We start from the raw sequence: 23,539 nt of genomic DNA on the forward strand, positions 1-23,539 counted from the left end.
TATCAATATTCTTAATTATCTGCCCGTTTTACTTCAATAATTTACTTAATAAAAAATTGTACTAAAAATTAGGCAAATTATGATGGTGAAACTTAAATTCAATTAAAAAAAGTTACAAACGGTACCTTCGTATTGTTTCTAAATCAACGAACTAATTTTTTTTTAAAATACGTAACAAAGCTTGCATGATTTCCAAAACACTATTTCATAATTTCTATTATTTATTTTCCCATTTCACTGATTGTTCAGACACTAGCTGGCAAGACTAAAATAAATAAAACAGTTTGTCAATTAATTAGTGGGACGCAATTTTGGGTGTACGAAGTTTACATGGAGAGAGTAACAAAGGTACTACAGGATTAATATATATTTTACAGATCTCTACTAAACACTTAAAACCTTAATACACTAAAATTATGTACAAGAATAAATAAATTTATAAATATAAGACAGAATTTTGGTTGGAAGAATCTACAGCTGACAGATTATTGCATTGCATATCCTCTTGCCTCTTGAAATTACTGCATTTGTGTTTAGTGGCATCTTTGAAATGCACTGCAACCCATCTATGGAACAAAGAGAGAAGCAAAATCATGTCCTTTGTTCATTAAGTCTCTTCTCAGCAGCTATAGCAGCGGCTACTGATGGTGGCAAGTGTCTTAGATTTGTGTTTGTGCTAGGATTTTCTTCACTTTCTGGCATTGTAAGAGGTGCTCTAGACAGCAAGGCTTCCACATCCTTCAGGGTCAAAACAGGTTGATCTTGATTTTTAGTGTTTCCACTGATAAATGAATGATTGCTCCTGCTTCTGTTCAATTTATATAGACTCTCTTCAACTGTGTCTTTGACCTGATAGATACAAGAATGAAACTATAAGAACAGTTCATGTGTTGAATTTTTACGACAACAATATAAAATGGATAATAGTTACCACATGAAGGATAGGGAGAGAGATATAACAGTGCTTACAATAAAACGATGAATGAGGGTCTTATTTTTTTGTCCAATCCGATGAACACGACTGATTGCTTGTGCTTCAGCAGCTGGATTGAGCAATGGCTCTACAAGAACCACATGCTGTGCTTCCAAAAGATTGAGTCCATTGGCACCATGTTGGATTAAAAGCAACAACACCTGAATAGATTCTGGTGTTGACCCCTCACATCCTTTTGTATCATTCTGTTTTCCTCTAAATTGACTGATGGCAACATGTGCTTTTCTGAACTCAAATTCATAACCAAAATAACATCAGTATAAGAAAGTTGACATAGGCTGATTGTCCAAGTAGCAGATCATCAGCCATTCTTATTAACTAAAGCAAATCCTAGGTGGTTCCATAAGAAATAATCCTCTGAACCAATTTTATGGATTATACTAGGGTTATTCACTGGGTGAGATAACCACAGCTCAATCCGATTCAATCCAACTTAATCTAATTCAATCTTCTAATAGTTGGGAGACATGTTTTGTATGTTGAATCTAAGATCCAACACAACTAGACCAAGTTGAAGAAAATTACACCCTTGTGAGCCCAAAATGAAAAAAGGTAGAAAAAGTTAGGAATGTGTTGGGGAGAAAATAAATGTGCGGGACCACAATAGGATCTTAGTCATAATCTTCTCTTTTCCTATCTGGTATTTTATTTTACCCCCAAATGAATATCTAATAGCCCAGCATAAAAACACAAATAAATGGAGAAATAGTAACTGTACAGATTATCATACCTGCCCCCCTTCATCCGGATGAAGGTAATGTTATTGGCAGTAAAGGAATGCTCCAATACATCAAGTACATCATTCCAACTTGAAAATACAAGAACTTTTGCTTTATGATCATTAGCCTTTACCCACAAGATTCTTCTTGTGACTGCTTCAATCTACAGAAAAATATGAGGAATACAAGAGTTAGAGGGCACAAGGGATATGGTATAAATCAAATATGCCAAGGCATGTCTTATTTTCTAAAGCAAGCAAAATTACACTGTAAAATGTAGCAACAATATTTTGAGAAATGTTAGACACATTTCTAATGGATATTTAAATTTTAAAAACAATCTTAAAAAGTCTTCTTTTGTAAATAGTCTTTGAATGGTATCCCTGTCTCTACGATGATAGACTATTTTCCTAAACCCTTTGCCAATATCAAAATTGTAACAGACACCACAAAACAAACACTTTGTGACCAAATAAAACTTATTAGATTGATCATAATCCTCCTAACATAGTATGATAAACTATACTCAAACAATTGATATTCATATCAGTTATTTAGCAATTTATAATATGTATTATCACAAATTTAAAGATAAAAAACCGGTTATTAGCATATGTATCAAGCACAAATTTGTAATCACATTCTGTTCATAGACAGACTCACTTATGATGCGTTTGCCATGGTTTCCATGGCATGAAATATTTATTTTTCTCAATTTTGAAAAAAAATGTCAAAAATAAAATCTCATTTCATCAAGAATTTTTTTCTTTAAACAAATTCTTTCCTGTTTACAGTAATGAGCAAGTTACTTCTTTCCTCAAGTTATATCAGGATATCAAATTGACAGTTTAGATACAAAAAGTTATCATTTATCATTGTTTCAAGGCTGTGTGAGCACTATCAATAGTTCTCCTGTTGGGACTCAACAAGGAGGGGCTCCATTTAAAAAATTGTCCCAAGAAGAATTGCAAGATAAAATAAAAAAGGGCTTGTGCTTCAAGTGTGATGAAAAGTTTGGGCCTAATCATACTTGCAAAAATAAACAGCTCCATATCCTGCTTACTTCGGAAAAGGAAATTCAGGAGTCAGGGGAATCTGCTGCCTGCATTCATAAAGAAGTTCCAGACTTTCACCTTAAGGATAAGGTGCACCTTCATGGAGGGAGTGTTGATAGGTTTGATACAGTTTATAAAATAAGGAAAAAAGAAGGCAGTAACAGTTGAAAACACATCCCACCCATTGAAAACAGCTAGGAAGATGTTACTGCCATCAATAAAGAGTTTCCTGCTTTTCACCTTGAGGACAAGGTTAAACTTCATGGAGGGGGTATTGTTAGGTTCAAGGGAAATGTTTATATTAGGAGAAATAAAAGGGACAAACAGTTATAACGGTTTGTGGATAGGTTTTGTTGTCTTAGACTATTATAAAGTGTTAGGATATGGGGTGGCAGGGTATAATGGGTAATGGGTTTAGGATAGAAGTAAAGAGCGGGATAGTTTGTTAGGCTGTTAGGGGGAGAAAGACAATATAAATAAGCCTTTTGGTCATTCTGTGAGGGGAGTTTTTTCGAATATTATTTTAAATCTGGACATTGGCCAGAAGAGGGGGATTAGGCCTCTGATAGGGTTAAGAGGGTGATTAGGCCTCCATTAACGCTATCAATGTACTCTGTTCTCAATTTCAATACAAAAATTCATTCTTTCTTTGTTCTTTTGTTTACTGTGAGCGTTGATAGTTAGGTTTCCAACCCAGGAACCTAACATAAAGTTTGTGTCGACAGTTGTTTTTGGTAGTTTTTAGGAAGTTTTGTAAAAGGAAGGCTAGGGAGAGTATGGTCCTCTCAAAAGACCAGGTCTAGTGTAACAGTTTAGATTACTATGCTTATTTCATTGTTAATAAAGTTGTCTGGTTTTTTCTGGGTGAACATCCAAGAACCTGTTTTGGAAATCTTTACAGTTTTAAATAAATTTGGGTACCTATCAATGACAAGTAAATATCCAGTGCAAAAAAGTAAAAATCCACGAAAGTTCAGAATTAAGAAAACAAAGTGTATGCTGTGTAGTGGCATGTGTACTTGTAGAAAGCAATTATGCTGTCTATCTTAAGGGTATCAATAGAATTTAAGAGCTTGTGCAGAAAAAAACCTTAGTCCCATATGATCCTTTGACACTAATGGATGCTTCACATTTTTCACTGCTGTTAATTGTATGCAGCACTGAAAGATTGGAAGATTCATTCTGTGAGTCAACAGCATAGGCAATGTTTCCAAAATCAGTATGCTGCCGACATGTAGGGCACATCACCCAATTATGAAGCTTGCTATTTTGAAGTCTTTTCTCAGTCATAGCAAATAAACCTGTAAAAATAGATGCATAGTTAATTTTCATACCATATTCATTTCAATGTCAATAAATGTTTAGCTATATATGTCTGTTGAACACAGATGGATGAGTGTAATACTAGAAAAGCACACGCTATGCATACTGATACTATTTGCCTTCTTCATGTTCTATGTGGACATAGAGAAATCCAGATGATCAATGCTAATTCAGTATACCAGTATTTTTTAGTAAGGCATAAAAGACAAAGGAAACAAAATATTTTCTATATAACATAGCACCAACTATATGTCTGGTAACGGATTGAAGTACGTGCAGGACTCAACAAATTATCAAAAGCGATTGAAATATTAAGTTATTAGATAATGGCAATAGAATGGCTTCATTAGAGCCCTTTTACACACAGACTCATATTTACCGTATAGAAATTCAACGTTTTATTTAGAAGAATGAAATGAACAAGGATAAAAATCTAAGTTACTTGATCATATAGGCTTCAAAATCATGTCAAGAACCAACTCTCCTAAAAGCTTAGGTTGCTAGATGAAGACAAATGACTTTTATTAGATCTCTCCAACACAACTAAAGACTGACGATATAAAGTTCCTTAGTATAATTCTTACATTTACAGCATGTGACATGCCCACATTGAAAAACCATCTTCTGATTGCCTAGCTTTTCTTGGCAGACTGGGCATGTTTCATCATCAGTTTTAGCTATAAGTACAGCCTTCTCTTCAGTATAGTTTGACATTGCAGTTCTTTCTACTGAGATTGAAGAGCCGTTTGGACTTTCAAATTGCTTTTTTTGCTTGGATTGAACTAAACCCTGAAAAATGGTTCAGCTTTCCACGTCAGAAAAGAAATATCATATATTCCAGGGAATCTTAGTGGGGAAATTAAAACCAAGACATGAGACATCTTAACCATATACAATGGAATCTTGTGAAGCTAAAAGTAAAAAAAAATCTCAAGGACAAAATGGGGAATCACTGAATCTTTTAGGTAGTAAAGGTTTCCTTTGGCTATTCATTCAATTTCGTATGTATACGAGTTTCTTATAACAGATTTAGGTTTATAAATGAACTCTTATACGATCATTCAGATTTATTTCACACGTACCATATTGCAATTCATGATTATTACTGTCAAGAACCAATTCTCAAAATGGTTTTATGTTTCAAACATATTACCCCACCCACCTTCTGGTGAGACTGAAGCATGAACAATAAACTACTCCACCTGGTGCTAAAATTTTTAAATTAACTACGAAGAATGAAGACTACAAGGATTAAATTAACCACTTTGTAATAGAACCTCCACCTCTCTAAAAATAGTTATATGGTGCCCATGAGGGATATTATTATAGCTCTATCAATTATTAATGAAAAGATTCAATATATATATATATATATATATATATATATATATATATATATATATATATATATATAAAGAGAAAACAGTTTTAATATATACAAAATTCTAAGGGTTATACCTTTAGGTAGCGGAGTTTTCCTTTCGTCTGGGACAACATGGTCAATGACATAAACTTTTCGTGGGAAAAGTTGGAGCTAGCAGCAACTAATTCATTTTCACCTAAAGCATCGAGAGATTTATCATCTTCACTTGTCCTTAGGTGCAGACGGGAAACAGCCATCTTTATTTCATCATGTGCACGCAGATACTGAGCTTGAGCTAATGCCAAAGACCTTGCATGGCCAAACTCCTTTCGCATTCCCTTATAAGTCAACAACAGAGGAAAAGGAACTAAGTCAATCAAAATTGTTATTACAGATAATCTTAGCTTTTAAGAGGTTTAAAGTTGTCACTCAATTACTTTTTCACTGAGGACAATTAAACGATCCTTAAAAGGTTTACTTGTATTTTGGGAGAGAAGATAAAAATTGAAAATAAAAACACTCTAGATTAATTTAATTACTCCTTGAGGAATCCTATCCATAAAAAATATTTCATAAAGCTGTACCTCAAAAACATGTAAATCTTTGGTGGCAGCTGAGACAGAGTCCTTTCCTAATCGAGCCTTGCAGTAGTTCTTTATAACTCCAAGAATTAGCTCCAACTCAGATGCTGATCTTGAAACCTAAAAAGCTCAACATAATCAATTTGGAAGACTAAAAGGCAATGTTACATGTTTCAAAATACTAACCAAATTTGCTCGAAATGAAAACATTAGCCAATCATTGTTGATGGTCAGCCTTGGAACAATATATTAAGGAACATTTATAACAGTAAAATGTAATACAACAATTCTCAAAAATTGAGAATTTTCCTGGACAATGATGGAACATGGTGTTGAATCCATTGATATATTTCAGGTGTCCTTTTCTCCGTTTTCATCTCATTTTTTGTATTATAACAATTCAAAACTTTCTTTCAATAGACACTGAATATTTTCAATGCAGAGATCTTAAGAAGGTTCCTAAATTTAAGCATCAGGTCTTATAGGGAACTCTAATTGGAGAAAGCTTAAGAACTAGGTCTTAACAATAAATTAAATATTTCAACTGTGGGTTCTTCTGTTTTTAAGTATTAACAAATTGAAGTATGGGGTTCTTATATGACCTCAGCATTGAAGCAAAACTTATAAACATATAGCAAGAGTTGTCGAGAAGTGATGTAACGTAGTGGGATTCATTTAAATTAGAATACGACTTTGTTTCTAAGAAGACTCTTACAGAAGATGCTCTTATATCAATAAAAAGAAGTATCATTTTTAAAACAACAGGAGAGAGAAAGAGAGAGAGAGAGAGAGAGAGAGAGAGAAGAGGTATAATAAATCTGCAGTAGTCTATGACCCAAAGAAAATGTCAATCAAATGAAGTAACTCACCACTACTCTTTGTCCAACATTCCTTTTCTTTGATTCTTCATGACCAATATCAGATGTTGTAGAACTGTTACTAGATTGTGATAGCTTTGAGAGGAAATGATTTAGTGCAAAGTTTTTCTTCTGAAAATCTACTGCCTCCTCAGCAGATGAAATTATCCCTCCACGTTCATTCTTAAGAACGAAGAGTCTTGCTTCATAATCCTGAGGAAAAAATAAATCATAAGACCATATTACATTCATTAGACACAAGATGAAGAAAACTGACAGATAAATTAAGTGGTAAACCTGAAACAATTCATCTAGCTCGCACAAAACACATGGGGGACCGTCAGAATTAGGCTGACAATTTCGACATTTACCCACACGTTCAATATCTTCCTCTTTTGGTTTTTCCATTGTCTGATCAATTTCTAACAGTCGATCTAGTAGTGTTTTTCTAGAGGCCTCTAACTGATCCAAACCTGTCTGAATTTGATACTTTAGAGCGCTTATGCTTCGGAAACTGGATTAAAAGTAACACACATCAGTAATAGCAATCTCACAGTCAATTTACTTGAAGCTATTTATCAAAATATCTTGGTAAATAATTTTGAAATCTGGTTGCACAATAGAACATCCCTCCCAACGCCATGTATTAGAGATTTAAAATCATTCATAAGAGTTTACTAAGTGCTTAAGCTATTGGGTATTCGTATTTGACATGGAACCAAAGCCTCTCTAACCAAGTGGTTACATGTAGAAGTTTGATCATTACTGCACACTCTTAATAATTTAAGTTCAATTGCAGCACAAACTAAAATGGGATTCTGCATTGTATGTGTTAGATATTCTCACAATTTAGGGTAGAATCTTATATTATTATAATGCTGAGAATACAATCCATATATATACAATGCTAGGAAGCTATTTTAGGAAGCAATAATAACTCCTTGACAACCAGATCCCTATGATTCAGGGATATCCCCATTATTCACAATAATTATAATCTGTTAATAAGGAAAAAAATATAACTAATAGAACACAATGATTTTGATAGAAATAAAACAGATTCTAACACTCCCCCTCAAACTGGTGAATAAGTATTTTTCATTCCCAGCTTGGAAACAATACTCTCAAAGTTGTTGCTGTTTAGTCCCTTCGTTAGACTATTTGCAAGGTTGTCTTGTGAAGACATATGGAGTGTAGATTAGACCACTGTCTAATTTTTCTTTGATAAAATCTTTGTCAACCTCAGTATGTTTGGTTCTATCATGTTGCACTAGATTATAAGCTATGCTAATAGCAGATTTTTTATCACAATAGTGTCATTGGTTCATTCAATTTTATTCCTGAGTCTGCCAAGATGATCTTCAACCAAAGTAGTTCACATATCCCTTGTGCCATTGCCCTAAATTCTGCTTGAGTACTGGATCTAGCTACCACATTTTGTTTTTTACTCTTTCAAGTCACGAGATTCCCTCCAAGGAAAGTGCAATATCCCATAGTTGACCTCTTATCCACAATTGACCCTGCATAGTCTGCATCTGTATATACTTCTAGACTTACATTCCCATTTCGTTCAAACAAAATTCTCCTATCTGGGGTTCCTTTCAAATAGTGTACAATTCTTAGTGCAACTTGTAAGTGAACCTCCTTCGGTTAGTGCATGAATTTGCTAACTAGACTCACGGTGAATGCAACATCAGGTCTAGCGTGAGATAAATAAATCAGTCTACCAACTAGCCTTTGATACATTTCCTTATCAACTGCAATATCTTCTTCTGCAATTCCCAATTTTATCCTAGGATCAATTGGTGTACTTGCAGGCTTGCATGTTGTCTTACCAGTTTCTTTCAACAAATCAGTGATGTATTTCTATTGAGATATGAATATTCCTTTTTTAGAATGAGCCACTTCAATTCCCAAAAAGTAATTCAATTTTCCCAAGGTCTTAATTTCAAATTCCTTGGCTAGATGTTGGCCTAACAGTTTTTTCTCCTCCTCATCATCACCTTTCACTATAATATCATCCACATAAACTAGTAACACGGCTACTCCCCTTGACTTAGAGTGTTTAATGAACAGATTGTGGTCTCCTTGACTTTGTTTAAAGCCCAGACCTATCATAACTTTAGTAAACCTCCCAAACCATGCTCGTGGTGATTGTTTCAGCCCATACAAAGCCTTTTTTAGCTTGCAAACAGTGTTGGTAGCTATTTTTCCCTTATATCCAGGGGGCAATTCCATTTAAATCTCCTCTTCAATTTCTCCATGAAGGAAGGCATTTTTAACATCATATTGTTGCAAGTTCCAACCATAATTAGCCGCTAGGGATAATATCACCCTAACTATGTTCATTTTTGCAACTAGAGTAAAGATTTCCATGTAATCCACTCCATAGATTTGAGTGAATCCCTTAGCTACTAACCTTGCTTTGTACCTCTCAATGGACCCATCAACCTTATATTTTATAGTATATACCCACTTGCACCCTATTGGTTTTTCTCCATTTTGGAGAGCAACCAAATCCTAGGTACTATTCTTTTCTAATGCTTCCATTTCCACATCCATGGCTTGTTTCCATTTTTTATCACTCATTGCCTCAGATAAAGAGGTAGGTGTGGTTGTGGTGTTTAGGCTTGTGAGGAAGGCTTTATGGGTACGTGAGAAGTTTTTAAAGGATAAGTAATTGGCTAGAGGGTACAGCAGCTTGGTGGTACATTTCCTAGTCTCTTTCCTAAGGGCAATTGGAATATCTAGGTCCTCATAAAGTGGTGCTGAATTGGATTCAGGTTCCTGCAGATTCTGAAAATCAGAGGTTGATTCAATGGAGATTAAAAGATTAAGGTTAGTTACCTCATGTAATGCTGGGTTGGATTGTTGGACATGGACAGATTCTGGAATGGCCTTTGTCTTCCTTGTATAAACCATTTTTTTCCCAAATCTGACATTAGCTCCATCTTGAGTGGGTTCCTTCTCAGTTGTTACACTTTTAGTCCCTATTTCTGGTCCTAAACTTAAATCAGGGAGCATAAGAAGATCATCTTCATTTCTTGCAATCTCCCCCTAAAGATGATCTTGGTGAAAGTAACTTTGGTGTTCAAAAAAGGTGACATCTCTGGACACAGAATTTTTTGGATGACACAGAATTTTTTGGATGGTGGGTGATAGCATTTATATCCTTTTTATGTTGATGAGTATCCTATGAAAACACACTTTAAGGCTGTAGGATCAAGTTTACCTATATCACTACTGTGCACATGGACAAAAGAAACACACCCAAATATTCTTGGAATAAGGTGATTAGATGTGAACACATTAGGATAAAAAGAGGACAAAACCTCCATAGGACTTTTGGAAGCTAGAACACTAGAAGGTAGTCTAATAATTAGATAACAGGCAGTGAGAACAGTCTCTCGCCAAAACATATTAGGAACCTTATGTTGAAAAAGAAGGGCTCGCGTTTGGTCTAGAAGGTGTCCATTTTTCCTCTTAGCAATCCGATTTTGTGGAGATGTTTTGACACAAGATGACTCATGAATGATGCCTTCCTTTTGACAAAAGGAAATAAGCCCATGATTAAAGTAATCTTTGGCATTATCGGATCTAATCCTCTTAATGCTAACACCAAATTGATTTTTTACCATGGAGAAAAAACGCTGAACCACATAGCTGACTTAAGATTTTTGTTTTAGTAAGAAAACCCATGTGATACGAGTACAATCATCTATAAAGGTAAGAAACCAACGGGCACTAGAAACATTAGGGACAGTTGACGGACCCCACACATCTGTATGAATTAAATAAAAGGGGAAAGTGCTCTTATTATTACTAACTGGAAAAGGAACATGTTTGTGCTTAACAAGTTCACACATCACAATTGAGACTTGCCACATCTAATTTGCTAAAAAGGGAAGGGAATAATAATTTTATGACCCTAAAGGAAGGATCTCCAAGGCGATAGTGATGCTGGTCTTTATTGAATCAAGAAAAAAGAGGTGTTACTTTCCAGATCTGGTGGCAAATTTGGATGGTCCAAGTAATACAAGCCATTCTATTCTCTAGCATGTCCAATTGTCCTCCCCAAGTACTTGTTCTGTAAAATACAAACATTGTCATAGATGTTGTAATTTTAGGGAAACTAAATTGACAGACAATTTAGGAATATGAAGGACATTTTTGAGGGTTATAGATGGGCTTATTTGAGTTGCTCCTTGACCTGCTGCAGTCATTATAGAGCCATCGGCTGTGGATATTTTCTTGTTGCTAGGGCAAAGGTTGTAAGACGAGAAATTTTTAGGTAGGGGTGTCATGTGGTCAGTAGCTCCAAAATCTAGTATCCAATATGGGTTAGGGTTTTTATTTGAGGCATTAAGTCCAAAAGAAAGGAACTCGCCAAACTACCTGGTGACTTATCCAACTTGGTGAGGAATGATTTCATCTACTCTACCTCATCCTAGTTAAGTGGAAGCACTCCTCCTGTGTTTTCTTCATTGGTTGCAGCACCTATGTGTGTATGTCCATCCTTTCTAGTGTTGTCTCCCTTTTTTCCCCACTCCTTGTCACGATGTTAGGATCCCCAATCTCTACTAGGTGGCTTTCCATGCAGCTTCCAACATTTATCACTAATGTGGTGAGGCTTGTTACAGAAGGTACACCACACTCCTTCACCTTTCTTCTCCATATTGGCTATTCCCTCCTTTTCGGGTCAACCATCATGGCCGATCCAGTAGCTACCATGGCTGAATTTTCCATGGTTGGAGTTTCTAGCATTATTCCCCTTCTACTTTCTTCACTTCTGATCATAGCTACTACTTCATATAATTAGGAAGCAATAATAACTCCTAAACAACCAAATCCCTATGATTCAAGGATATCCCCATTATTCACAATAATTATAATATGTTAAATAAGCAAAAAAATATAACTAAAAAAAAATGATTCTAACAAAAATAAAACAGATTCTAACGAAAATAAAACAGATTCTAACAACTATATTAGATACCTTATCTTTTAGGGTTAAATATGTTTGTAGTCCCTAAACTATCAAGCAAATTTGTTTTTAATCCTTCTTTCAAACTAAGCTACATTTTGGTCATTCTCCTTAAGGAAACCTTAATTTTTCGTCCTCCAAAACCAACGGCGTTAAAAATCAGCTGAGGTGGCTAACGGTGGTGTGCCACGTCATTTTTTTTTTCTAACACTGGGTCAATCTTTCCCGGCTTTTCTCCCTCCCTCATTGGCACCGTCTCCTTCCTTGCATCTTCGTTCCTGTCCACCGCCACAACCTCGTCGTCAATTTCCACATTATCTTCTAAAGCTCTTCCTTCCAATTCGATTCCCTCCAATGGTGGTTCTGGTCAACAAGGTTCTGGATTAGGAACCTAATAAATTCTCAGATTACTAAATCCGAAAAATAGTCCAACCAACGGAAGAATAAAACATACAACAAAACAGATTTTGAGCTAAAAATTCAAATCAATTAATCAATCAATTCAGCCCTTAACCCTGCATCAACAGCTCAACTTTGCACATACCCAAAAGAGATATTCGCAGAAAGACACGAACTTTAACCTCGGATCCCCTCGAAAACCCTAGTTAGAAGCACCCCAACTCGAACAACAGACCCACGTGAGCAACAATCAATGAGGCCGAGACTAAAACACCCCCTTATCGTTGTCAAAAGGCGATAATGAAGAAAATGACCCAAAAGAGACGAAGCTATCAAACCCCAAAAACGAGGGCGTAGAATAAAACCCGAATTACGCCCCACCCGGAACCCAATTCGTGAAGGAAAGTCTGAATCCAACACGTGACAGAGCATACATAACAAAATTGAGAAGTACAGAGTCCGTTTGGTTGTTGAGGGACGAGGGTAAGGCGAAAATCTTAGAGTGACAAAGAAGAATATGATTAGAAGAAGATTACGTGGAGATTTTGATTTTCCAGAATCTTGGCTAAGTAGAAGAACAAGGCTACCACGAAACGCTTTTGATGATTTCCTAGAAATCAATCACTCCAACAACCAATTTAAAATTATACTCTCTCTTCCGGTCTCTCTCTCTTCCTATGCATTTATTCTTCTCTTTTGCCCATATTTGTCTTATAGATTCCACACAGAACCTTCTGCGGGAAGTAACTCTGGCATAATAGAACCCTCTCTCTTCTCTTCTCTCATTTCTCTTCTCTCTTCTCTCTTGGCTGAACGTTTGGAAGGATTGAAAAAGCAGGAAAAAAAAATGACGTGGCACACGGCTAATTTTTAACGCCATTGTTTTTGGAGGACGAAAAATTAAGGTTTCCTTAAGAAGAAAGACCAAAATGTAGCTTAGTTTGAAAGAGGAACTAAAAACAAATTCGCTTGATAGTTTAGAGACTAAAAACATATTTAACCCTATCTTTTATCTTTTGTCTTTTGTTTATCTGTTTTTATTTCTTTTCTATCATTATTTGTAATTTGGGTTTAGTTGATATTCGCTTTATTACCCTATATGTATTTTCTACACAAGGGAGATTATTCCTTTACCTATTTTTCACTATATTCAACATGGTATCTAGAGCTTAGGGTTCTTTGGCAATTTTTTTTGTCACCCCTGCCACTGCAACTGCCTCTGTCTGCCGCCATCGCCATTTCAAGACAGTTTTGTAAAAGTTAGGCTTAAAGTCCACCATTCATCAACAACATATATGAAAATGACTACTAATAACTATATATATTAGAACATTGATTATAACTAGATATTGTATGTTGTTGAAATCAGTTTTAAATGTATTACATTTAGCAACTGTTTTATGATGAATCTACATATAAAGATCAAGCATAACTCAGAAAGTCAAGTATATGGATAATGTAAAACTGTAGTACTTGACAATTGTGTTTAATAATCAAAGCCTGACTGACCGAGCAGTTATTCTTGATGACTTTGAATTGCTTGAAGTTCCTGATATGGCTTCTTCAATCTTTCTAATCAACTCAGAGGAGAACTCTTTGCTCTGCTCAACATGATGGAGTGCTTCTAACCACCAAAATGAATTTTGATGTGTTCGACTGTCTTGATAAGCATTACTGACCTACAAAAAAATACAAATGTCATTTACAGAAAATATCATGAAAGAAAGGGAAAAAAAAAACTCGAGCAGATTCGACCTTCACAATTTTAACATAATAAAGCATCTTAACATGATTTGGTATTACTTTATATCTCATGTAGTTACTAATTAACATAAAAATTGCTTACCTCAAAATGAAACAAAATTAGTGATCATATTTATTTTTTTCACCTCTATAAGCAACACATCTTGCATTCTTTCCCTTTTTAACTATGAAAACAGAAGGCAGGCGCGAATACAGTGACTCAATTTGAATGAAAATGAACTGGGCAAACCAAGGTATATGGTTAGTCTTTTATAGGAATCAACTTACTATCTAAACAAAAGGGAGATGTGCATTGATTTTGAAGAAAAAAAATCATTACATGTGAGTATTGTATTACTCAGATGGCTAATATGTTTTTTAGCTTCCTATTAGTTTGTTAGTACCTAAACTTAGTTATGTAGTTAGTTAGTACACATGCCAACTGTTATTATGACAGTTGAACCTTTCTCTTTGTTTTATATAAGGAGACTCTTGTAAATTAGTTGAATTGAATACAAACAATTACAAAGAGCTTGAAGTTTCTTTGTAGCTATTTGCTCCTTCTTCCCCTTCCTTCACAACCTATGTGAAGATTTTGGAGAAACTAGATAATTGTAAGTTCTTGCTGGCAGGAACAAGTGGAACCATGAATTAAATTGTGTTGTCTTCAACACTCTATGTTTAGTCCGTCTATTTTGCATCAATTTCTTTATTAAGCTGATTGTGAAGCTGGAAAAATCAGTCCAGCATATAGACATGGAAACAAATGTTGTTGACAAGGTTTCAATATAAGCTATTTCAATTGTCCTTTCTCGTATTCTTGAAAGTGTTCATTCCTATCAGGTTTGGGATGAACTTCATGAGCATTTTCACAAATAGACATGAGCAAGGGTGCTTCTGTAGGTATCAGAATGTTGGTACGAGAGAAAACAGAAAATAGTTACAGAAAGAGAACTGCTTATTATTTCACTAATTAAGAAGAAGACACAAGCCGAGCACATATAAGCTCAAGAGAGGTTACAGTAGTTACACACTAATCATGGCAGAAAACAGAAAAACCCAGATAACTAACATCCAGTTGAATAACTGAATGCTTACATTTATCTCTAATAGTGGGAATATTGTTTCTCTTCAAGAACACATTGATGTGATCCTTAAAGGTTTGCCTCAAGACTATGAATATGTTATTTTTGTTATTGAAAGTAGGCTTGAACATCTTATTGAAGAAGCTGAAGTTCTTCTAGTGCACGAGTCTCGGCTTAAAAAGTTTCAAAAGAAAGTTGTTCTTGATTGTGCTTCTGTTAATCTAATTCAAGCACCAATGCCTGATTCAATTTTGAAGAACGAAGAACTGCTGAAGTGACGACTTAGAATATGCAGAACCAAGATGCAAAAGCTCACTAGTTTTCTAGGATCTTCTTCCTTCCGTGGTGGTTGCAACTATGATTATAGAGGTGGTGATTGTGGTCATGGAGGACACTTTGCTAATATGAAGTGCCAAGTATGGACCTATTGCTTCCCTTTGCTATCACCAGTTTGATCAGACTTGAAAGAATTAATATGAAATAAAGAAGATTTCTATTCAATTGATTCATTTGAAAACATACATCAGTCTCTATATAGAGAACCCTAATCCTGAAGTAATAATTACAAAGAGATCTCTAGAATCTTCTAACAACTTTTATTAGCTTCTAGTAATACATTTAATATTCTACCAACTTCTAGGAATGCATTTAATATCCTACTTACAACAATTAAAATTATTGAGCTCCCACTAAAGTCTAGTTTTTTACTTAAATTCTCAACGAAATTCAAGCCATATTTTCTAGAGAAACTTTCATCCATTTGCTCATTACAATATATACTCACATTTTCCTCAACACCAACAAGCTCTGCTCCACCTCTTGTATATCCTTCAACCAACTAGTGTCCTCCTTTGTAGCAATTACAACACCCCCCTGATGGTTTGGTAACCATAACTGGAGCAGGTTCATTGCCTACTCCCAACATTCAAAATTCTGATTCCAACTCATTCCCTAATGCTTCTTACATATCACCGGATATAGTCAGAACATTCACCACAATGTTCAACATATTACATTGGTAATAGCGAAGGATTGTGAATCCAATCCTTTGGATCCTCCTATTTTTCAGCTCCTAATAATCATTACATTTCTTTAGCCCTTAATCATATAATTCTTGATCCAACTATCAGTAAAAGTCTAACTAGCATCAGTAAACTTGTTAAGGAAAATTTTGTTTACTTTGAATTCCATGCTATTCATCGTTTTGTTAAAACTTTTCGTTATTCAGTTAGTTAGGCTTGTTAGCTATTACTATGACAGTTGTACCTTTCTCTTTGTTCTATATAAAAGGACTCTTGTAAATCAATTGAATTGAATACAAACCGGGATAATTTTTAGTTTCACTTCCTTTCCCATTCTCTCTCTCTCAAGAACTCTAATATTACAAAAATATAAGAGCATTGTATGATCCTATGCTCCCAACCAAGGATAACAACTTTGGTCCTTCTATGAGCTAACAAGACAGGAAGGAATTCATCTTGAATCCTCCACATATCTACTCTCCTTAAGTATTTCTTAATTTAGCCTTAGATCACGTGTAGGAGGACTCTTTGAATGTGAGTTTAGACTTAACTCCACAAATCAACTTGTTGAGAGAAGGCTTTTTCCCACTTATATCTATTCAAGCTCTATTAGTTTTGCCAAATACACGCCCTCATGCACAACAACTCTATTGGGCTGAGTGAGTAGATAATACAGTGGGTGACCCTTATAACTGATTTGAGATAAGCTTTGATGCCATCATAGAATGTGAGTTTGGGTCTAACTCAACTCTACAAAATTGACTTATATGACGACAAGGGTTGTTCCCCACTTATATTCTCTTTCTAGGTTCTATCTCTAGCCTATTTAGGACTGGGGTTTTTCCTAATAAGGATCATCCAATACCAGCATCACTATATTTATCAATCTCATATAAAAGGTGTTAGTTTGTACAAATTCAAAAAAGTCATTTAAATGATCATAGAAATGGTTGTTGTGGCTTAAATCAATGGAGGACAAACTGTGTATTAGGAATCAATGTCGTATTGAATAGCTTTGTTCCCAAAGTTCAATATAAGTGAACAAATTCTTCCTTAAGATCCATTGAAGATATTTACCTGAAAGTAAGAACTTTGAAACTCCTGCTGGGCTATAGATAGCTTTGAACTGAAGACAGACAAGAATTTCTGTTTTGAATCTTCACATTCTGCTATCAGAGATTCGACAGAACTGGCTGATAAATTATCAAATTCCTGATCCTCCTTTGCGTCATTTTCCAAAAGGCTAACATTTGATGGTTCTGAAGACGGCACAGTTGCATTTATGTCATCACAACCACTTATTCTTTGCCTCTTCACATGACAACTGTCAACCTTTAAAATTAAATGCCTTTTGGTCATCTTAAATTCAGAACTTTCAGATAATTGTTTGCCTTTGGATGCCAATGTTAAAGAAAAGTTTGAAGCAAGTGGAAGTATTTCGGCAAGATTATGATGTATGTGGATATTTAACAAAGGATCCAGGCGGAAATCTTCAGCATGCTCTCCAGCCAAAGCAAGAGCTTCACCGTACAGTGATGTAGCTTGACAAAAATCATTTTGTATTGCAGCAATAGCTGCAAGTGCATTCAAAGCAATAACTAACTTCCTGAGAGCTTCCTCACCTTCTATTTTGGTCTTGCTTATAAGAACCTACAGATTATGTTCCATAAAAAATTGATTTACATTTGTATATTGTATGTAAAACCAAATCAAAGATCCTTCCAAGTAACATACCATTAGTATTTCTTCCATAGTCATTGGTGTCTGCTGTAGGGAACGCAACCCAGAACTTCCAACCTGGGGATGACAACAAGCTTGACGAAGCTTCAGCAAAGCATTCAGTAGCTTCCCTGCCTCGGTGTGAGTGATTAAAGGATCAGAGGAGCTTTGCAAAGAGATAGAATCTGGAATATGCATCAAATATTGCAAGTTCAATCATTACCATGGATACACATTTTCTTTCAAAGGACTTATAAAACGAAATTACACAGCACTGGGCAAAAACCTTGGCCTTTTCTATTAAGAATATCATTTCTCAAACTTTCAATAACTTCATGAGCATCTCTAACACAAGTTTCATGTTGCCTCTGGTAAAAGTGCTCCTCTACTGGTGAGAGTGTAAGCCAAGAGAGACACTCCTCTTGGGACGGAAGGTACAATTCATCAGCAACATGTTGCTTAGAAGAACGCCACATGATTTGTTTGAAAACTTTGTGTGTAAATTCCATAGCTCCCACATCTCCCTTCTGCATAAGTATGGAGTGATAGCTAAGCTAAGTAAGACAAATTCACAAACCTTTCTGAACTCTGCTGAGATGCAGGACATGACAAAACTAGAGATGTCTCAACTAAAATGAAATTGCAAAAAGGTATATTGATTGTCTCTATACACGTAAGGTTTATAGCATGTCAAATGAGAATAAAATTTGGACTTGAATTTCTGTATTCACTCTACCTGCAAAGAGTCCAAGATTATTATATTGTCTGTGGTAATTAGGTGACCATACGGAAATATAGCTTACTCCAAGTTGATATTCAATTTTTTTATGTATAAAATAGAAGGAAAAAAAAAACTAGTAATAAGGAAAGTCAGTCAGCACCAGTTCATAAAAATTAACTTAAAAAGAAAATACCTCATAAGGATCTCTAATAACATCAGTCCACCACCTGTATGTATCAAAAGGACTGGCTACAAGGAACCTTAGAAGTCCATATAAGTCATCAAGTTTTCGCTGAATTGGGGTACCAGTAATACACCATCGATACTTTGAATGGAGTCTTAGAGCCATTTCAGTGGAAGCTGTAGTACTACTTTCCACCATTTGTGCCTCATCCAAGCAAACCCTCCACCAGTATATTCTCGTAAGAAGAGTTGGGATGACAGGGTACCTACAAGAAAAAAGAGGCTACTAAAAAACTTGGGACCATAATAGACATACTGAGATCTAAATTTTTTCTAAAATATAACATTAGTGAGGATGGTTTGTGAAAAGGTTTAAAATTAGAAATCATAAACAAAATATAACACCTCAAAGACACAGTCAAAACCTGATGGATGAAAAGATCAACCAAACTCATAAACTCGTCTTGAAATGTATGGATAAATTATCCTACATATAATATATAGCAAAGGGGGAATATGGCAATCTTTAGGGCAAACCTTTTTTGAAACCTCAGAAAGTGCCGATCACCTTCATGCCTATCAGAATCGTGAGACAAATCCTCTTTAAGCACATCATATGTAGTTAATACAATGTCAGCACTAGCAAGATCACTGATATCCATCACAGACGCATTGGAAAAAGATGTTTCTCGCACACCTTCGTAGACACAAGTTTTCAAGGAGCCTTGATGTGTATGGCTATAATGACAAACAAAGTTAATGAGAACGTTTTTACTATAACAAATTAAAAAACTAAAACGGTGTTACAGTTTGAAATCATACTTCACAGAACATACTAAAGCATGGAGCAAGCACATTACTTCCAAGTCCACACAGGATATGCAGAAAACCCAAGTCCCAAGTTGACTATAGACAGTATCTGATAGGATCTAAGGTAAGAGGATAGAAGGAAGAGGAAATGAGAGAGCAGTTAAGAAAGGCGGAAAAATGAGAGAGCGGTTAGGAAAGGCAGGATGGGAGATCTTATATAAATAGAGTTCTATTCACTGTTAGAAGGCAGCTAGCCATATACTTTTGTGTAAACAGGTCTTGGACCTTGTTGAGGGGGATTAGGCTCCCATTATTGTATTTCGTTATATGTTACAGTAAATACATACAATCACAGTGAAATTCATACTATTCCTTTGTTCTTTCTTGTTTGATTGCCTTTGAGTGAGTGGGAGTTGTGAAACTCAGAAACCTAACAGTGTCAAAATACAATATATAAGTGAGAACAATCCTCACTTACAAACTAGTCTTGTAAAATTGAGTTAGGCCTTAAACCATTTTGTAAGACCTAAAAGCAGGACCTTGCCCAGAATTAAATAAGGTAGGAGGATCAAGTCCTCCTAAAGGCAACACACATGCTCACACACACAAAAAAAAAGAGCATTCGTAGTTTTGATCAAGAAAAACTTATACCGTATAATTTCATCATGCCACTGGGGCAGAATAGGAGCAGGGCAGACAATGAGAGTGGCGCCAGAGGCAATAGGAGATTCAGTAGCTTGAATTAGTTCAGAGCACATATGACATACATATTCTCCATCCCTCACAGCCACTGTAGTTTTATATGTCTTGCTTTCACATCCTTGTTTTGATTTCAAAGATTTTCCTTTAGGTGAATAACCAACACAATCCGCATGTTGCCAAGCATCACAAATGTCACACTGAACCCACAGTCCTTCATATTTAAGACTTTCGCTCACAGCTCCACATATGCACTCCACACGATCTCTTTTAACTCTCTTCAAAGTGACCTTTTGGTCAGTGTTAATTTGTGGCTCTAAATCAAATAATATGTCACTTCCAGATGCTGATCTACGGTGAGTAAAGATGCAAGCAAGCAATTCAACAGTTTTTCCCAAGCCCATCTCATCTGTTGCATCAAAATAAATTAGTCATAGAAGACTGAATTTTCAATTGTATTGGAAAATGGAAAACTATATGCATAAAACACCCACATAGTTTGTCAATAATATCATATATAAATACCAACTATAATATGATACTAAGTCAAAGACCAACCTCTCCATAAAATCTAAGGTATTGGTGGATGGCAAAGAATGGTTCATAAAAACATTTGATATAAACAGAAATTGATAGAATTTCAACAGCAAGATTCTATCAGTGGACTCGTGATCCTAAAGCCACAAGATCCAATGGACTATTCATTATGCAATAAATTTGACTGTAAACAGTCAATTCAATATGTCAAAAGAGGCCAACAAGAAAAAGGACTTTCTTTATATATAAAACAGTAGTTTCTCTACAGTAGTAAATATCTAGAACCTATCCAAACTAGAATGTAGCAAAGATCTACAAGATGATGTGAGGAAAAAAAATGAAATATGCAACATAGGTTGGGACCTACCAGCAAGAATGCCTCCAAATACATAAGGCGAAGAAGTCTCTGGGTACAATGAAATATTTCCACTGAAGCCATTGTAATTCAAATAAGCACAAGGGAAGAGAGAATGAATTCATAATAGTTGGGGGGTAGAGTGACCAGCCTTTCATGAATAATACAATAAAAAAGAATGCGTGGATATTATATTTTGAAAACTCATAGACAAAACTTACCTGAATGGATTGAAAAACATTTGAGAACTGGTGTCCAGAAAATCCACAGGTATGCATAGTGGAGAATGAAACTGATTTCTTTCTCTTTCACCCTGACTTTCTTCCACTGCTTTCTCTCTTTCTACCATCCAAAAAGCTGCACGCCTTTGATATGGCCTCAGTTTAGGAAGTAACTCTGGTATGTCATCTTCAATCATTGGCTCTGCTCTGTACACAAGATATATGAAAGATAAACAAAAAGGCTACACAGAATGTTTGAGATGAGATTGACTATCACTAGACCTCGGTGAAGATTGAAGTATGATTGTATGATCAAATGACCATTGTACCAACTATTCTATCCTTAAATTAGAATCCAAGGCCAAAGAGAATGTTTAACTTACTTTGAAGGCTTAATGGCTTCATATAAACCTGCAGGATCAAACCTTGCATGTTTCCTTGACCTGCAAGTGTCATCTACCATCTCTGTCTGTGGATCACCATCCATTTTCATACAGCTATAGAACCCATACCTAACTTCTGAAGTCATTATTTCTGGACGCAACCAAGACATTACATTTACCATACTCTTTTTCCATAGTTGTCTAGAAGTATCAAGAAGCGACTCACATGCATTGAAGCCGTTCTTTAGTACCTCAACCCTTACCCTGAGGGAGGAAATTTCCTCAGAAAGCCCAACCCCAAGAACTGGCCTCAGTGTAACAAACTTCAAACTTGCCAAGTGAAGAAGCCCAGTAACACCTTCATCAGGTCCGTCAAAAACACCAGATAACAACACTGTATAAGTTTCCTCATGATCAACGGTAACTCTTCTTGCAAACTCCAGATGAATATCAGTATAGGGTAACACAGGCCAATGACCTAATTTAATTCGACCAAGAACATTACTTACATTACATACTCGAAATCTTAACAAGTACTGCTGATCCCGACAAAAATCCTCAGCCAACTCAAAACCAGAAAAACCTTCACTCAATTTTAAATCCCTCAAAACAACCTCAGAAATATCAAGGTGTTCACCCGACAACCAATCCAACCGAGCAACCTCCACAAAATAAGGCTTATCAATGCCACCAGAACTACCTTTTGCTTCTTCCCCTCCTTCTACAGCATTTTGTTTATTCAATTCTGTCTCGGCAGAAGCATCTGGGTCTAGTATTATCCCACCTGCTCGATGTGGTTTACTTTTTCGCCTACCCATCACTTTTCACCACTAGCAAAAACAAAAGTTGCTAAGCTATATTTCTTAACATAATACAATACAAAGATTACTCATGATTTTACAGACTTGAAAATGAAGCTCAACATGGAGCCAAACAACTCAAAGACTTCTTATCTCTAACACTTCGGTTATGAAAACAACACAATCAAGAAAAACAAAAGAAACACCTTGTCATAATAGAAAGTCAAGAACAAAATTAACAAGAATTAAGCATATCATAAGGCAAAGTAAGGAAGATTGAATGATAAACATTCAGGAGTTCGTGGACGCAACTACGGAACAAGAAATTGGAAAGAACAGAGGGTCAACTGAATCAAAGGGGTAAAAGCAAGTGATCAATTGCACCGCCATAGCCTAATACAGAAAGTCAGAAACTTGAGATAATTTTGAGAGACCCTATAGAGCAGTGAGTTTTGCACGTGAATTTTTGCATGGGAAAATGTGAAAGGGGGTTAGAATTGGAACCTGAAAAGAGTGAAGAGAGCATGAATTTGGGAAGCGAGCGAGAAAGAGCATGCAGCAGAGAGTGAGTCACACGCGCGAGTTTGGGAAATTGGGAATGAAGCTGGAGAGAGAAACAGAAAGATTGATAGATAAATAGAATGCGAAAACAAAATAAAAGTGTGTTTGTCTATGTTTCTGTGAGTGAAAGTGTTGGACGCTGTTGTTGTTACAGCCGCAAACGTTGTTTGCAACGAATCCAGAGATCTTGGATCCGCTTTCATCTTCCCAACATCACCCTTCAACCCCTCTCCTATATTAAATTTTACCCATCTTTAATTGTTTGGTTAAATTATGATTTAGTCTTTTTATTTTTTTATTCGGGATATTGATTGTCTGTTATTTTTTAAATTATTTTAAAATGTTGGAAATTCACAATTTTCAATTCATTCTTAGTATTTATTTTTAATTTATATATTTTAATTAAATAAATTATTTTTATGGTA

General features: G+C 35.5%; 1 protein-coding gene across 1 annotated transcript; it reads right to left on the reverse strand.

Moving 5' to 3' along the window:
* Window positions 1-271: 271 nt before the first annotated feature.
* LOC124820691 (uncharacterized) lies at window positions 272-23,305 on the reverse strand. The gene is made up of 20 exons (XM_047292438.2): window positions 23,058-23,305; window positions 21,754-22,583; window positions 21,371-21,577; window positions 21,162-21,223; window positions 20,210-20,666; window positions 19,286-19,486; window positions 18,759-19,014; window positions 18,131-18,371; window positions 17,860-18,029; window positions 17,203-17,775; window positions 13,785-13,954; window positions 7,190-7,406; window positions 6,905-7,105; window positions 6,039-6,155; window positions 5,550-5,792; window positions 4,676-4,880; window positions 3,858-4,069; window positions 1,725-1,876; window positions 970-1,219; window positions 272-849 (listed from the first exon to the last, which is right to left on the reverse strand). The coding sequence occupies exons 2-20, from the start codon at window positions 22,569-22,571 to the stop codon at window positions 592-594; spliced, it is 5,010 nt and encodes a 1,669-aa protein (XP_047148394.2). The 5' UTR covers window positions 22,572-22,583; window positions 23,058-23,305; the 3' UTR covers window positions 272-591.
* Between the last annotated feature and the right edge of the window lie 234 nt (window positions 23,306-23,539).

This window comes from Vigna umbellata, chromosome 9, assembly GCF_029865625.1.
Source record: "Vigna umbellata cultivar VRB3 chromosome 9, Vumbellata_1.0, whole genome shotgun sequence".
In the NCBI taxonomy this organism is placed as follows: domain Eukaryota; kingdom Viridiplantae; phylum Streptophyta; class Magnoliopsida; order Fabales; family Fabaceae; genus Vigna; species Vigna umbellata.